Genomic DNA, 16878 nt, shown 5'->3' with positions numbered 1-16878 from the left:
CCCAGAGAGTGGTAGTAGATGGGTTGGTTTCTACCTAGAGAAATGTAGGCAGCAAAGTTCCCCAAGGCTCTGTCCTGGGACCAGTACTATTCAATATTTTCATTAATGACTTGGATGAGGGTGTAGTAAGCACCCTGTCCAAGTTTGCTGATGACACAAAACTATGGGGCAGGGATGTAAACACACTAGAGGGCAGGGAGCAAATCCAGGCAGATTTGGACAGGCTGCGGAGGTGGGCGGAACAGAATAGGATGCAGTTTAACAAGAATAAGTGTCATGCGTTGCACCTGGGGAGGAAGAATCATCAGCACTCCTACAGTCTGGGAGGGATCTAAGCAGCACAGCTGCAGAAAGGGACCTCAGAGTTATAATTGACTCCAAAATGAACGTGAGTCACCAATGTGATGAGGTAATAAGTAAAGCTAACTGCTCTCTTTCTTGCATAAGTAGGTGCATCACAAACAGGTCTAAGGAGGTGATACTTCCCCTCTATGTGGCATCGGTCAGGCCGCAGCTGGAGCACTGCATCCAGTTTTGGTCGCGGCACTTCAGGAGGGATGTGGATAACCTGGAAAGGGTTCAGAGAAGGGCCACCCATCTGTTTAAAGGCCTACAGGAAAAACCCTATGTGGACCAACTAGGAGACCTGAACCTCTTTAGCCTCCACAGGAGGAGGCTGAGAGGTGATCTGTGGCCACCAATAAACTCATGGCGGGGGGTTAGCAGAAAGTGGGGAATATGATGTTTACCAGGGCTACAGTTCAGGTAACTAGTAACAGTGGTAAAAGAGAGAAAATTCAGGCTGGACTCAGGACAAAGTTCTTTACAATGAGGGTCGCCAAAATATGGAATAGGCTTCCAAAGGAGGTGGTGTTGTCCCCTTCCTTGGAAATATTCAAAAGGAGATGGGACAGACACCTGGCTGGGGTCATCTGACCCCAGCACTCTTTCCTGCCCAGGGCAGGGGGTCAGATTTGATGATCTAATAGGTCCCTTCCGACCCTAATAACTATGAACCTATATGCTGCAATAATATAGTAATATCTTTCCTAGTGTACTGCATGGTTGCTAGCAAGGAACAAATCATTCTGGGTTGAATTTTTGTAGATGCATTTACTTTTGTGTATTGTAAATCAGCATTCTCTACTTCATCTAAGGACATGCTTCCCTAATCTTCAAATTCAGTATTTTGTTCTTCATATATAACTGATCCATGGTACAGGAATAGCTAAACCTGGCATCTTCGATGCTTAAAAATTAAACTATATGGAGTCATTGAAAAATAGCATTTAAAAACAGTCAGCTAGTTATGTCATTGCAATGCATTGAAGGTCTTTTCTCACAAATTAGTTTGTATTCTGAATGCATCTAACTGAAAACAGTAACTTCTCTTACCTATCCGAGCAAGCCAGATTTATGGCCCCTGCAATCCACACATTTGTGTGTGCATAAACACATGAGTTAATCAACTCAATGCTTATTACAAAACAGACTACAAGGTACACCGTAGGCAGAGCCGGGTACACAAAACACTCCAGTTTGGGTTTTGTTCCAGTCCGGTCATTAGTTTCACAGCAAGTGTTTCATACTAAAACCTAGGTTCTTTGTAGACCTGTTTTTGTTTGCTTGTTTTGACTTCTTTTCAAGACTATAATACTTCCCCTGAAAGAGGAAACCCTGAGTATCCAATTCTGAACTCAAGCTGGTTTACATCAGTGTCAGTCCATTGCTTTCAAAGGAATTATTCCTAATGGAAGTGATGACTGAGTATGCCCAGGGTGTGTTCTATTTTCTGGTTGAGGCTGCGAGAAACTGCTGGAGTGTATCTTAATGCAGCAGTTTTGCCTTTTTTAAGCCACTTTGATTCTCTGTGGCAAGGTAGCAAAACAGCAACTAATACTATACTGAGTAAGGCACAAAATCCAGGTATGAACATATGCTCTTACAATAGACCTGTGTTACAAACAGTTTTTGTTCTTTAATTGGAGATAATAGGGCTTGATCTTCTTTAACTTCTGTGAAAAAGAAAAGCTCCCTGCAATTCTGCCTGCTATCACCATCATTAATGATTTTTTTTAAAATATAAAAATCGGGCTCTATATTTATAGGTCAATTAAAAGTATATATACTGAGATCCACAAAAAAGAGAAGCTGTGGTCCACATGCCTTTAAAATTTAACAGCCTGAAGCAAAAATTCTAGGAGCTGGAGTGCTGATGGTATCCATCTGTGCCATTATATATGAAATTCACAGAACAATGCAATCAAACCTGACAAATCCTGGAAACTGAAAGCTATATCTACAGGGAACAAAACAATAACAACAACAACAAGCTTTTTTTAATTCAGCAAGATGGAGAACAAGAGAAAAAAAGAGGTAAAAACAAAGATGTGAAGCATTTACTTTATCACAAAATTGTCTAACATTTGTTTGGGTGCTAAAATTGGCAAACATGAAAAATAAGTCACCTAAGCCTATGTGTTTCCCTCCCCCCACCATAAATAAGACCTATCCTGCTAATGCCCAAGAACAATGTACTGTGCCACGAAGCTAGCCAGATGTGTAGGCCAAGATTTTCAGAAGTGATTGTGGGACCTCAGTATCTGAAAGCAAAATCTGAGTCACCTGAAAATCAGGCTCTCTTAGGTTGTCTCAGTCTTGGCACTAATGGCAGCCAAAATTGCTTGTTGTTTCTGAACATGTTGGTCTGGTCCAATAAACACATTAATTAAATTAAATGAAGTAATGGTGAAATGAAATTAAATGAAAAATATGAACTATATTCAACTAGCTCCTAGTGTAAATATTCATTCCACTGCATTGGAGTAGTCTCCTACCATCATTTACTAGGACATTGCAACATCACTACTGTATTCTCTATTTCGTTCTTGGGGAGCAGAGGATTCCAGCTGTTGTCCCAGTTATGTTGGCAATTATATTCTGTGATATTAAGGCATTGTAGGGTAGTAAAGCAGGTTAACAACCTTAAATCAAACTTAATGTATAGCCTTGCTTTTTCCCCATTGTGTAAATTTCAAACTCATCATATCACTGTTTTGGAAAAGAACATTTACATTCCATAGAGTTCATTGCTACAGTAATTCCACTAATGGACTGATTCTAGGACACTCCTATTGCACAGACTTGGGTTCCAATGCTAAAACTCAAGATTAAGATTCAAGATAATCTAAAAGTGCAGAAAATCGAAATGGGAAACTTTTGGAATAGTCCAACCCAAGAAAAGATTTACATTGCTTTGCTAAGTCACTGCCCAAATGCCAATCATGAGGAAGGAAACAAGTCTGAGGTACAAACTTGGGACATGGCTACTTTGCTGAGGCTCAGAACACTAGCCCTCTCCATTGCATTAGCTATGAAGTTAGCCTCTAACTTTTATTTCTTTGAGAAGTGGCACCTCTTCCATTTATAAGTAGAATCATCTTGGCTATGGTTGGATTTAATTTCATAACCAGATGTCATCATGAATGCTAATTTAACAGGTTAGAAGCAAAGTTAAATTTACCAGATTTCTATTACAAGATTCTTCCTCCACTAGCACCCAATCTTCATAGCTTGGACACTTTCAAAATCACTGTAAACCCCAACTGGAAATAGCTTTATAGATAACTTCAGAATCAGATTAAGCAGTGCCATGATTTTAGGCAATAAAAGGTACAGTAAGGCAAGGGGAGGAGGAGAGTATAGTTTGTAGAGAAAGGTTAAAGGAGGAAACATCTACAAATGGGTTTTAAATGAGTGAAATTTAATCCCTACACTGATCGTATTAGTTGACCTCACCTTCATTTATGTCATGAGCTTCACTTGTTAAGGTCTCTTCTTCCTCATCTGTACTGGAATCACTGGTTTCAGGTTCAGAATTCAAGCGATAATCATTTTCAATTGCTTCTGCTATTTTCTCTTGGACAGACTTGCAATCTTCAAAAAATATCACAGAATTACCAAACAGAGAGCAAGTAGGGAAAATCATCAAAAAGCATAAAGGGGAAAGAAATTGTGCAATTATCTCAAACAAGATTAACAAGATCTATAATGTTAGTGCAGGGTTAATTAAAATCCAGTAAGCCATCACCAGTGATAATGCTTTGAATTATATTAAAATCAAATGGCAACTGAATATATATATAAAATGCAAGAGACTCTACAAACATGCAGGCAGAAATCAGGCACAAAATATCGCAAAGCAGCAAGACTACTTTTAGCAAGATGTTTGCATGCACAAGCAACAATATTGTTTGATAAATGGAAAATCCTTTATTTTTCTGCTTTATACCATAATTGGACATACTAAATCTTCATATGCACTTCTGATGGTTCTTCCAATTCCCCAGATGAGCAGAATTATTTCAAGTCTGATGTTTGTATTCATGCACAGAATTTCTAAATGTAAATACCTGTGCATGAGAACTAAAATATATACTATTCCTAAATGCAACTATATACATAGATATAAGGCTAGCATTTCTTCTATAATCAAGACATACCTGTGCAATGGCAGCAGCATAGTTAAAGCTGTGCTATGATTTCCAGAATTGTTTACATATGTGGGCTGGGTAATTTCACGATCATATTCTGTGTTTGTAGAAATAAACCAGATTTTTATTGAAAGAAGTATTTACATAGATGCTGCAAATAAGTTTCTTACACATAAAAACAGACTGCCTGCCTGGCATCTTCTCCAAAACTCTTTTGTGTTGCAACTCCTGCTCTTCCTTCCAAGTTCCATGCAGTTTACTAGATCTTTCACCAATTTTTTGTTGCGTCTTTTGTGCAAGTATTTTTGAGTTGCTGGGGGGGGCAGAAGTTGATAGTACTATATGTAACCAACCCTATAGGCATGCCCCCTTACTGTTTGCATCATAATTCTCTGAACTAATATACAGCTCTTCTTGTGTTAGCAGGGTACTTGCTTCCACCCTTCTGTTGCCTGTAGTCTGTTGGCGGAGACCTGTTGGGCCCCTGCATTGCTCACATACCTAATTTCTTCTGACTGTCCTTTGTCAAGGCAGCTGATGCTTGAAGCTCTTTCTGTCTTCCTGGTGCTTGCCCTGTTCTCTGGGTTTGCTGGATGCTTGCTGCTACTCTGCATTTGGTTCTGGTTTCATTTCTACCAATGTTATGAGTCCATAGCCATTTTAAATAACTTGTGTCCTGCTGCTGCCTGAACCAGCTGCTTTTTACCCTTGTGTTACACAAAACTATTTGATGTTTGGGTACCGACCTGATTTTCAACATTAAGTGGACTCTGTTTGGCTTCTTTAATGGTACAGGACTGCTCAACTTACTTGGAGTCCTCTAGGCTGTTCTCTATACCATCACTCGTTCCTCCACTAGGCTGTAGTAGACTTGCTTCTCTGACCCATTACTCTTTATGCTGGACTACAATCTAGACACAGGGAGAGTGTCTAGATGACCATGTACATGCATTGCCCTAGGAACAAATAGCAGCAGCACATATTAGTGCACATATTAGTCCCTGGGGAACACCCCTGCACATGTGCTCTAGCACAGGGCAAGTTGCCCTGGGTGGGGTAGGGGAGGCTGAGACCAGTACCTGGACTTACTCCTTACCTAGGGCCCTGGGGGCCTCCCAGAGCTGCAGCAGCATCGATCCAGGCACATGGGGGGGGAAGGGGGAGGGGAGGTTGGGCTCAATACCTGGGTTGATCCATTATTCTGTGTATTGGACTACAATCTAGACAAGTGCACGTGTGTGTTTCCCTGAGGACAAATAGCAGTGGCACATATTTGTGCTGCTGTTATTTCTCCCCAGGGAACGCACATTCCTGCCTGTGCAGATGCGCTCAGGGAGGCTGTACTGTGATAATGCCATAGTAGGTGGAAATGCCTTCCCATCTGTTTTGCGCTTGTTGTAGCTGTCTTTGCTACCAGCTCTGCTTTCCTATTGCTCTTAGGTAGCAGAAGAAAGACATCTTGAGCCAGATTCTATTCCACCTATTGGACACTTGAGCAGTTATGCACCTAAGTGTGATTCTTTTCCACCCTGATCAAGTCCCTGAAAACAGAGTTCATGCAAAAAGTGAAGGTCCTCCTCCTCCTCACTTTTTTTTGTGACTCAAGCTCTAGACAACGGTGTATTCTAAAAGTATATGCATTAATGGATGGAATAGAATTGCACTTAGTTGCCTAAGTCCACATAGATACCCAAGTAGAATAGAATATGGTCCCTTGTGGTCAAATTCATGTGGCACTGCCTCACTTAAACTCTGCTGCAATCCACTGAGATATGTTGTCCTGTTGCTTAAAGTGGGCAAGTCTGTTCTGATCTTTTGGCAGGGTCAGGATGAGACTTCATAATGCTGCAGAATCTCCTTCCATGGTCAATCACTGTACTCTTCACACACATCATCTTGTATTTTCTCAATGCCCAATGCTACCTGCCAAAAGCTGTGGCAATGTTGTCAGGAAGCTGATTGCTCACTTTGCACAGCATACCAGGACACTTTCTTGATATCAGAAGCAGCGCTGACTTTTGCCCTGGATAAATCAGGTAGCATACCCTCAGCCATTAGTAAATGGGTAGTTATTACCTTTCAATATTCTGTTCAGCATCTTCAGTCAGTGCAGATTTACTGGAGGTTTCCTTTCCGCTCCTATACTGCTGGTCCACTCTATGATAGTTTCAATTAATGTAACTATGCCTCTTCTTTACAGGTTTGCGCTTGCCAGTTCCTTGTTCAGTGGCTCTGTCAGGGCTATGGTACTTTCTATTTCAGGAGACCCATGCACTGTACACAGTCCGTTTCCAACTTCATTTTGCCCTCTGGACATAGAGATCCTCAAAATATAGCCCGATATTCTGTGAGCAGGCTGAGTTTGTTCTCTCTTTTCTCTCCCACCGAGATCTTTCTGTTGTTGTACTGAGATCAAATCCATGGTTTGCACTGCCCTGGCTAGTCCTCTACTGGGTGTGAGTTTGAATCCCACTTATAAACCGCAAGTGATACAGATGTGTTCTAAATTAATATACTTGATTGTGCGTTTATACAAATGAAACTGCAATATATGTTACATTTTAATTTTAGGGAAATGTGCTGTCAACATTGCATTTCTATCAACTGTACCCCATTTCAAATACAAAGCATGGAAATTTTCTGCCATCAGATAATGGTATTACATTATACAAAAAAAAAAAATAATATAACAGTGTACATAAGAAGCAAGATCACTTGGCATGTATGTGAATAAGTATAGGGAAATTCTTCCTTCCAACAAGTTATGTACACTACTGGGTAGTAATGCATCTGAGACTGGAAAATAAACCCCAAAATTATTTAACCTTCTAACCGTGTGTATAATAGAAGAATTTAAGCCATCTTCTAATAGAGAATCAGGCTTGGCAATGAAGGGTCTAGAAAGAGGAAGATAATTATGTCCCACTGACTTTAAGTGGAGTTAAGGGACCAAATTACCACTCGATTTCCTGCCTTCTAATTCTTTTCATCATTCTTGCACTGTTCTCCCCCTATTTGCTCCCATGTCCTCTTTCCACTTCCTTTATTCTCTCCTTACCTCTCTCTCACCTTTTCCACCAGACAGTTCTCTATTATTGTCTCTTCTCTCCACAATTTCACTTCCTTTTCTCCTTTTTTTTTCCTTTCTACTCCATTCATTTACAACATCATCCACCCAACACAACTTCTAAGTGTCAGTATTTCTTTCTAGTCCCTTCTCCATCCCCGCTAGGCCTGGGCCCAAGCTCTCTTACCCAGCTCATAGGAACAATGGGTTAAAATTGAAGGAGCTCTGTCATCTAAAAACCAGAGGATGTTTCCTGAGAACGGTAGCTTTTAGACTATAGCACAATTTCCTGAAGGAAATGGACAGTTCACTTGGGGATTTTACAGTTTTACCTGGACAAGACACTAGAAAACAAACTGCACAGAGCAGTCCCCTGTGTTCACTTGCTATTGCTCTTCTCTCTAGTACTGTAGTAAAATAATCATTTTTTCCTTAGTCCTTGACATTCTATTCACCTCTTCCCCGTGCCTCTTCCTTCCCACTAGATTAGTCTTTCTTCCCCCCTTTGCTGTTCCTTTTGCACAGGCCTCATCTCCCACTAATCACAGAATCACACAGAAGTCGGGGTACAGAAACTTCCAGAATTAATTTATTCCAACTCCTTGCCTGAGGCAGGATCATCGCTATCCAAACAATCCTATACAAATCCATTGCCTGATCTTCCGAGGTCCCTTCCAGCCCTACAATCTGTGAATCTGTTAGCAAGACTATAAAGCCAGCCCTGAGAAAACCACAACACTGCAGTCCACTACAGGTAAAGCAAGGGGACCAGTGCAGCCAATGCCTGCTGCTGCAAAGTTGTTTAAACATTGAGCGATCCAAGGAAGAGGGCCACGGCTCCCCCTCCTCCACTGCAGAGGAAGACAAAAACCCTCACAGTCCATAGCACTTTATTTAACATGGACGAGATTGTTATCTCCATGTGAAGTCACTCCACTTCCCTGCATTTAATCGGAAACTACAGACCCCTTTTACCATTTCAAAGTAGGATCTAGGTCTTCATGACTGTCTGTATAGCCCCTTGCACAATGGGCTCCAAATCCTGCTGGGGGGAAAGGGTGGGGGTCTTTCAAGCACTCCTGCAGTAGCAGTTTGCAGAACAATGATGGTGCCGATTCCACTCTGCAGAAGAGGAGGAGAGGCTTTCAACCCTCAGGAGAGTCCTTTGGTGTATCAAGATAAAGGCAGCAGTTTCTTTAGGCTCATTGAAACCCCTGGAGCTTTGTTAAGTGTGGTGCATAAATTATTACTCTGACCTGATCATAGTCCTACAGTTTGATGAGCTGGCAGTTCCTATTCTTCGCAGTTTATTGCCTGTGTAACATCTAAGCAGGGGGGAATTGACAGTCAATCAACACTGGGGCCAGAGGAGGATGACAAATCCTGCTCAGATAACTGTCTCTCAAGTTGAGAGAGAATGTCATAAGGAGCACAAGACCAGAGGATGCACAGCAGGATCCATCCTCAGGTGTTCACATTGCTTCTTCAGGTCCCAGCATACCCATTCATAGAGGCTTGCCCAGCTGCCCCCAACAGCACAAAAGAGCCAAGTGATATTTTCTTCTTTTTGTCTCCTTTGCATGTAAAGCGATTCTGCTTAACTTTGTTTTGCAGGATTTGGGCCCAGTCTGGTTAGCAGGAGCAGTGTCAAGAACTGCATGTGTTGCCAGCCTTCAGGGTAGGGCAGAAACACCAGATAGCAGAGAAGGACAGTGGTGACTAGTCTCTAAGGAAAGTTTAACAGAAACAGGATGAAGCTTAAGTACAGAAGAGAGCTCATTCTGCAGCCCTTGGAAAGTGCTGAGCTCCTTCCCACTGGTTGCTCTGGAAATGGATGTCCCTCAGCAGGTTGAAGGGCTGGCTATAGGGTGGGAGATGGGAATGTGCAGCATTTTCCTAGAGTTGCAAACTGGCCAACGGGATCATGCCTGAATGAATGAAGCATGTGCTGTTCCTCAAAACCTTTCCTTCCAAAGGCTGAAATAAAACTAAGGGGCCCTTGTCCTTAGCCTTTTGTTTCCCTGGACATAGTTTCTGGACAAATTCTTGATGCTCACCAAAAATTTACCATGGCAAACCTGTGCTGGCAGGTAGACAGACTGCACGGTGATCTACTAAGCTTTTCCTATCTTTAGCTTCCATGATTAAATGAGTATTTTGTCCTCCTAGTCCTTGCTTTGCCCTCATTTTTGCTAATCTGCCCCTGAGTCATAGGCATTCTCCAAGCAGGAAAGTACTGTAAGATTAGATCTGGAAGCATATAGTCTGTTATCTGCACTGCACTTCCCCCATCTGTCACTTCCCATCCAGACAACTGAACTAGTTCTTTTCTGAAGAGCACTCCCCCCACTTTCTATGTCTATTCAGTACTTTAGTTGCTAACTGACTAATTACAGCACAAATGAATTTGTGTTAATGAAGAACAGTGACATTGTTTTGTGGTAACGTGGGGCACGTCACTAGCTCAGCACTTACTTCTTTCGTCCATTTTGTAGGGCAGTTTTAAATCCTACCTGTGTGGCTAGAAACAGCTTCCTTCTTTAACACTACTTACTTCTTTCATTTGACAGCACAAGGGTGAAGTTACTTAAACTGAGATTTCCCTCAGACAAGTGAAAGGAAAGTTTCAAGAAATAACACTCCTATAAGCACTTCAATATAATCATCCAATCCTATATTGCTTTCTTTTCTTCAATTCTGAATATCTAACAAAGCAAAACGGATGCACAGTGCCACCAAAAGCAATCCAGCATTGAGAGACTTGCAAATAATTTGGCATAGCATTCAAGGATGTTTATTCCACACAGGCTGCACTATTTGATACATGCTGTACTTGAACAGAAAGCAATAGAAACCAACCCCATACATCTATAAAAAAAAGCAAGGGCTTTATATGTCTCACTGCAAAATCAACATACATAAAAATACAGTCAGATGTTGTCTAGTGAGGCTTATGGCTCTCCTTCTTTACATCTACATCACTGCAGAATGCCACTTCTCTATTTTACACACACTGATTATGAGATTATTTACTAGTCTGATGATATTCCAGATCAAGAATTAACTTTCTTGCCACCCACCTAATCCTGCAAACCTTATTTATGTGGCTACACAAGTGCCTTGCCCAGGATCCAAAATATCCTTGTAGTAGGAGCATTACTATACTATTTTATCCATAGGCACAGGGAAAGTTTTGCTCAGTGTGAGACAGTGAGTCAGTGAAGAAGCTGAGACAGAAGCCATCTCTGCTGACTTGAAGTTTAGTCACCCATCAATTGCAGCATGACACACAACAGACTTTTAGAGATGCTTCTGGAATATTGTATAATAAAAAGTACCCAAAAGTTCACCCGCGCTGACATAGAAATTCTCCAGGATTCCCAGCACTAAGGTACCAAGTTTTATAAAATTACACCAAGTTTTATAAGGTACCAAGTTTTATAAAATTACATGAGATGTCAAATTTCATGACACCGCTGCCTGAGGAAAAATAAAGCATTTGCTTTATATGCAGCCTATGAGAGTGATAAGAGATGAAGAACGAATAGCCAAAGCCTTACATTGTAAAAACTGTACAAGGAAACAAGCTCAGAAGATATCATGGTAGTGACTGCACAGAGAAGAGCACAACTGTAACATTGCATATCTGAAACAGGCCAACAGCTGTATTTCTCATGCCAAATCCTACTAACTCTACAGACAAATCAAACCACACTTACATGCACTGGATGCATCACAGTTTTGCTGAAAGATGGTACTTACCACCTCCTTCATCAACCTCAAGAGGCTCCTTGTTTCTATCCACTGCTTCCACAGTGCTGCTTTCCAAATGCACTAGAACATCCTGCTCCCCATCTTCCCTCATGTTATTTCCAGCCTCCTCCCCATCTTCCCTTGTGTTATTTTCTATTGACCCATGTTTGAGTTCCCCATTGATTTCATCTGTGTCTTGGGGCAATGTTTCCATGATACTTTCAGGAAGAGTCTTACTTTCTTCTCTAAATGATGCATCCTCCGCTTCCATCTTTCTGGTTTCATCCATTTCCATTTCATCTGCCTCCATTTCCAGGTTTTCCTCCATTTGTGGTGGTTTGCTGTCCTTGTTTTCATTTTCACATTGTGCATATGTTTGATCATCAGAAGTCTTTTCAATATCTTCCTTTTCATTGCCTGTAATATTGTCTTTTGTCTTTTCAGCTTCAGACTCATCTTCACTGCTATATAGGGTACTGCTGGATGAGAAAGGAGATGCAGACTTCCTATCTACAAACAGCAAACAATTTCATTTTATTAATTTTTCATAAAACATTTGTAGTCATTGCTCAGTAGCACCAAGGGCTTGGTCTTCATCTGGTGTAAACCAGCAGTGTTCTGATTTATACTACATGAGCGTCTGCCCAAAAAGTTCCAGCAATTGTACCTAGAGGTATTTAACCTGAAACTATCAAAAGGCATCCATTTAATCAAAAGCTAGGTAACGCATTTTCTGATCATGTAATGAGACCATTCCATAAATGAGTCTAAGAGCAGGTAGGTCCTACATTACAACAAAAGTTTCACAATAGGAATCTGCTAAAGTGCTCTTAACATTTCAATGAATCTACTAGAACGCCTCTGTAGATCAGAGAACAATACCACAGCACAGGGGTAAGCAACATTTTTGGATAGAGTGACAAAAACACCCGCAACCTTGACTTGTAAGCTGTTGGTGTCCCGGGGAAGATGGCAGGGATGCTGCAAGGGGCCTGTGTGCTGCAAGCAGCCCAGGCTTTTTGGCGTGCAGCAAGGGCCTTCCCAGAGCTGGCCAGCTGTGGCAGGAAGTCAGAAGGCTGCAAGCAGATACACCTGAGTCCACAGAGCCCCAGCCCATCTCATTAGGCTGTGGAGACATGAACACCTCGAGGTGGATGGTGGGGAAGGAGCTAGGGCTGCACTGCCACAAAAAGGATTGGGCCCCTCACGGTTCCCCCACCTTCTGCCCCAAGGCATGCGTGCCAAGCAAAATGCCCATGATCTGGCACGTGTTGGGGGTTTCCAACTTCTCCCATAGTACATTAATCCTTGCTATTTGCAATGGAGTCCTGTTATTCTGACATCCTTTCTATGTCTGAAAAAATGGTCACTGTAATTCTGCTAATTTTCTAAATACCCGTCTGAGAAATGTTGAAAATTCCTGTAGGATTTTTAAAGTAAAACCAAAATATACAAATTGCACATATAACACCAATTAACTTCGGTAGAACTTGGGATGTGGCATTTCAGTATAGAATCTGACCTGAAATTAATATAACGCTTGGCAAAAGGGACAGATTTTCAGTCCAGTTAACAAGTCTTCCATTCATCCACAGAATTGGTATAAGGGATGCAGGATACTGAAAGCCTTCCCACAAAACGTCCCCAAAGGGCCTCAGCTGTGCTCTAGAAAGGCCATTATTGCCATCAAGAAGGTAGCTGGTCAGATCAGTACCCCAGCCTTCTCCTGTCCACTGAGATGGACAATTAGTACCACTGTGATGTGGTCATCTGTCTATTAGGATTTGATCAGAAAAAATTTCAACAGATATTCTGCTGAGCAGCTAACACAGGGTTAGGCTTGCAATCACTTTCAGGCTGTACTCTATTTGAAGCTGCAGTCTAGAGATCAGGAGTTAGAATGACTTCAGCCACTAGACTCCCTGAGCATATTGCAATTTCTAAAAAAACAAGAACATACATAGGCCAGCTGGAGTAAAGGGAGACTCATATAATCAGATAAATGGTTCAGATTTCTAGAACTGGTCAATGATTCTTTACAATTTATTCATAGACTTACAGTCCACAAGGATTTGAATGTTCTTTTTATGCCTGACCTGTAACATTACATACAAAAATAAGGCGTTAGGTTTCTCAACTGTTAAAAAAAATTGTACGAAAGTTGAAATTCAACCCTCTGTTAAACCTGCACAATTTATTATATTCAGGTTCCATGGTGATGAGTGCAATATAAATGCTGAGATGAGATGAAATAAAGTAAGTTGAGATTTCCTCCCTACTGTGTTTTATATAAATGGTAAATTCCTGGTCCTGTTACTATTATTACCATATAGCACTTGGATTACAGGAGCATCTCTGAACCTCAACAGGAGTGGGATTTCACTGTGCTGGTTACTGTACAAATGCACAGTCCTTGCTCCTAATAGCTTGCAGTCTAAGTACACGCTTAACTTTAAGCAAGTGAATAGTCCCACTGAATTCAAAGTTCAGTCTCTGCCCAGTGTTTGCTCATGGCCCAGATAACTTCAAGACAAAGTACAGAGCCCAGTTTGGTTAGGGCAGAGGAGAGGGGAAGTAACGGTAACAGTCATACAAACACATCGATATGTAAGTTACTATGTGGGTCATTTACGCTCCCAGGATTTTGTTATGTCAGCAAGAGTTTTGCTACTAGCACTATATTGGAAACGAGATATTTATTGTAAATGACCAAAGAAAAACAGTGAACTAGCAGAGACAGTCTGTTCAATGTAAGAAGCATACAGAACATGAACATACTTTAGTCATGCAAAATTTGCAAAAATAGGGAAAAATCACTTTTGATAAAGCAACAGCACAGAAAGGAGAAACTAACAAGGCTACATTTTATAAGCTTCTTTTCTCTGCATATGTATCCTTAAAAAAGCTTAAATATAAAATATTCAAAGTAGGGTGGCCTAAAATTAGGCACCTATTTCCATAGTTAGAGACTTAAATCAGCCCCCTGCTTCCAGATGTTTTGCATGCCCAAGAAAATTAGCAGCTGCAGCTGTTCAGAAACTTTGAAAATTAAGTCATTTAGGCACCTAAATATCAAAATTCAAATGCCTAAATTTAATCAACACATTTAAGAATGCTGGAATTAGTTTAAAAACTAAAAAACCTTGTTATATTACACATTTACCTAAAAACCCAAAGAAAGTAATAACTTACCAGTATATCCTAGATTGTTGCCTACAAAAGATTAATGCTTTTTGTGGTTACAACCAAATAGATGTGCTGATCGAATCCAGGCACCATTTTCAAACAAATTCAATATTTTATTAGTGCATCTCTTACTACAGATGCTAGAGGATGAGAGTAAAAATGCAGGGACTTGGCAACTCATCCCTGGCAGCTGCATGCCCTGCCTGTTTAGCAGTGAATATGATTTTTAAACCAGTTGGATAAAAGGGAAGGCTGTGTTGTTAAAAGATACTGTCACTGAAGAATTGCCAGTACTGTATTACTAAAGAGCTGACTTTCCTCCTTTTTCACCTCTGGAATACAGAACCCACTCTTGGAGACTAAGTTATATTGAGGGCCAACATTTTATTTATGACCATGCTGGTCATTAATAATGCATTTAGCACCACATTTGGAAACACACAAAATGTTTCCAAGTAGAGCAGTTAGTAGAGGGAACTCAGCGAACAACTCTTCATATTCTTTTGAAAGTTCACCTTGTTCACCACCCCTACCACTAACTGATGGATTCTTCAAGGCATACTAGAGCAGCAGTTTTCTTTTGAAGCACCTTACATTGTATCAATCACCATCTTCAGGACTCAAGCAATCCTAGCAGTTGTATCTACCCACAGGGTCAGACCCAGGGGGAAGAGGCCATGATGGTTGCACCCTCCTTCCACTCCTTCCTCCTGCCACAGTTGCTGTCCCCAGATAACCAGGAGCAGGGGAAAGCCCAGATCCACTCTTGGCTTACTCCAGGTGGGGCCTGTGGGAGTGGCTGCGCAGTGCCAGGCTTGGCAAGAGACAATGGTGGCAACAGGCAATTTTCCTGCTACCGAACCTGTTCACTGACATTCCCCAGTGTCCTCCACTGGGTAAGACCAGGTGCTGGAAGGAGGAACCCAGGCCCCTCCATCATCACTGTCTTTGGTTGACACAGGTGTGGGAAGAGACCCAGAGCTGCTCCTGCCCTGTTCCAGGTGCAGAGCGTGGTTGCATGGGGTTCTGGGCTCAGCTGGGGACAGCAGCAACAACACACAGGTTCCTCCTTCCAGCATCTGCTCCTGGCTAGCATGGACACCTGACATGGTATTAGGCAGGGAAAAGGCAGTGGCAGAAGAAACCTGTACTCTGCCTCTGCTGTCCCCAGCAAACCACACAACCATCCCCACAGCTCCTGGCTGGCGTAGGCCAGGAACAGTGGATTTGGTAGGGACAGTAGCAGTGATGGGTAGGTTACCACCTTCATGCACTTCCTCCTTGACTCCCCATGTTCCCCACCAGCCCAGGGGTTCCAGTCATGGTCTGACAGGTAGTGTGCTACATCCCCCTTTAGTAAATCCTGGATCTGCCCAAGTCTTTCCACAACATATACAAGGACAAAAGGAAGAACCTCCATGCAAGCAACCTCAACTTCCTCACAACTTGTCAGCAGTATGCCAGTATTAGTTAAAACTTAAAAACATACAGCCTAAGACTAAAGAATAACACTAATCTAGTTTGGGCCCAGCTCCTGGATCTAGAAAGTTCAGTCTGGTGCAGAAGATAAGGAAGGGAACAAGGAGGGGTGCATGCTAGCTAAGAATGGCTAGAATTCAGCAGTGTTTGTGGCCATGCCACCTACACTAGATGGGACCAGAAACAAGATGTCACTGAACCAGCTCTATATGAGCCAAAGCACACAACTAGTTAGGGGAGCTTAACTATCTCTTTTTAACACTATGATGCCATGAAGGGACAAGATACAGCTTATGGCAAAAGGTGTCCACATGTCTGAGACATGCAGAGGCACAAAAAATTATTTGGGCACAATACTTCTTGAACCAGGATGGTGAGTTCTCTTTATAGCACATTGAGGATTGACCTCAGGACACTGTATTAATTTCTAGGTTTCTCTGTTACTGATAACAGGAAAGAACAAGAAAAATGGATAGAGACATTAGAAGGATTTAATTACAAGGAAAGACTGAAAGAACCAAACACATACAACTTGGGCTCAAGAGATATGCTACCCACCTACACAAATTTGGAAGCACAAACATCAGGAAGGAAGAATTGTTTCTCAAAAAGGTATAACTAATAATAATGGTGTTAAATTAAAAAAAAAAAATCTTTTTTGCAATGAATACCCTTAAAAATACCCCACTGTTGAGATCTATTAGATATTAGAATAGTCTCCCAAAAGATTGATTTAAGTTTTATGTCTTTAGCAATTTAAAACCAGGTTAGATAAATGACTAGTAAATATCATCATCCCCTGAAAATTTTCCACAAAAAATTAAACATTTTTCAGGCTGACAAGCACTTTGCAATCAAAACAAATATCCCCCCCCCCCCCCAAAAAAAATTTAAAAAAAA

At 41.4% G+C, this 16878-nt stretch overlaps 1 protein-coding gene and 1 long non-coding RNA gene across 5 annotated transcripts in view; one reads left to right on the top strand and one right to left on the bottom strand.

The window, feature by feature from the left end:
* The window catches only part of ERICH3 (glutamate rich 3), a 109950-nt gene that overhangs the window by 10303 nt on the left and 82769 nt on the right, over nt 1-16878 (bottom strand). For 3 of the 4 annotated variants that reach the window (XM_019528395.1, XM_019528391.1, XM_019528392.1), the window contains 2 exons: nt 11323-11823; nt 3799-3936 (listed from right to left, as the gene is read on the bottom strand). In XM_019528395.1, coding sequence (XP_019383940.1) covers nt 3799-3936; nt 11323-11823 — 639 coding nt within the window. The remainder of the gene's footprint in view (nt 1-3798; nt 3937-11322; nt 11824-16878) is intronic. The other variant, XM_019528394.1, reaches the window with a different exon arrangement.
* Nucleotides 10337-11042, top strand: LOC109305406. The gene is made up of 2 exons (XR_002099624.1): nt 10337-10951; nt 10989-11042. It is a non-coding gene; the product is annotated as an uncharacterized LOC109305406 (long non-coding RNA).

This window comes from Gavialis gangeticus, unplaced genomic scaffold, assembly GCF_001723915.1.
Source record: "Gavialis gangeticus isolate Ggan-Ray unplaced genomic scaffold, GavGan_comp1, whole genome shotgun sequence".
NCBI lineage: Eukaryota > Metazoa > Chordata > Crocodylia > Gavialidae > Gavialis > Gavialis gangeticus.
This window is presented reverse-complemented; position numbering and strand designations above follow the sequence as displayed.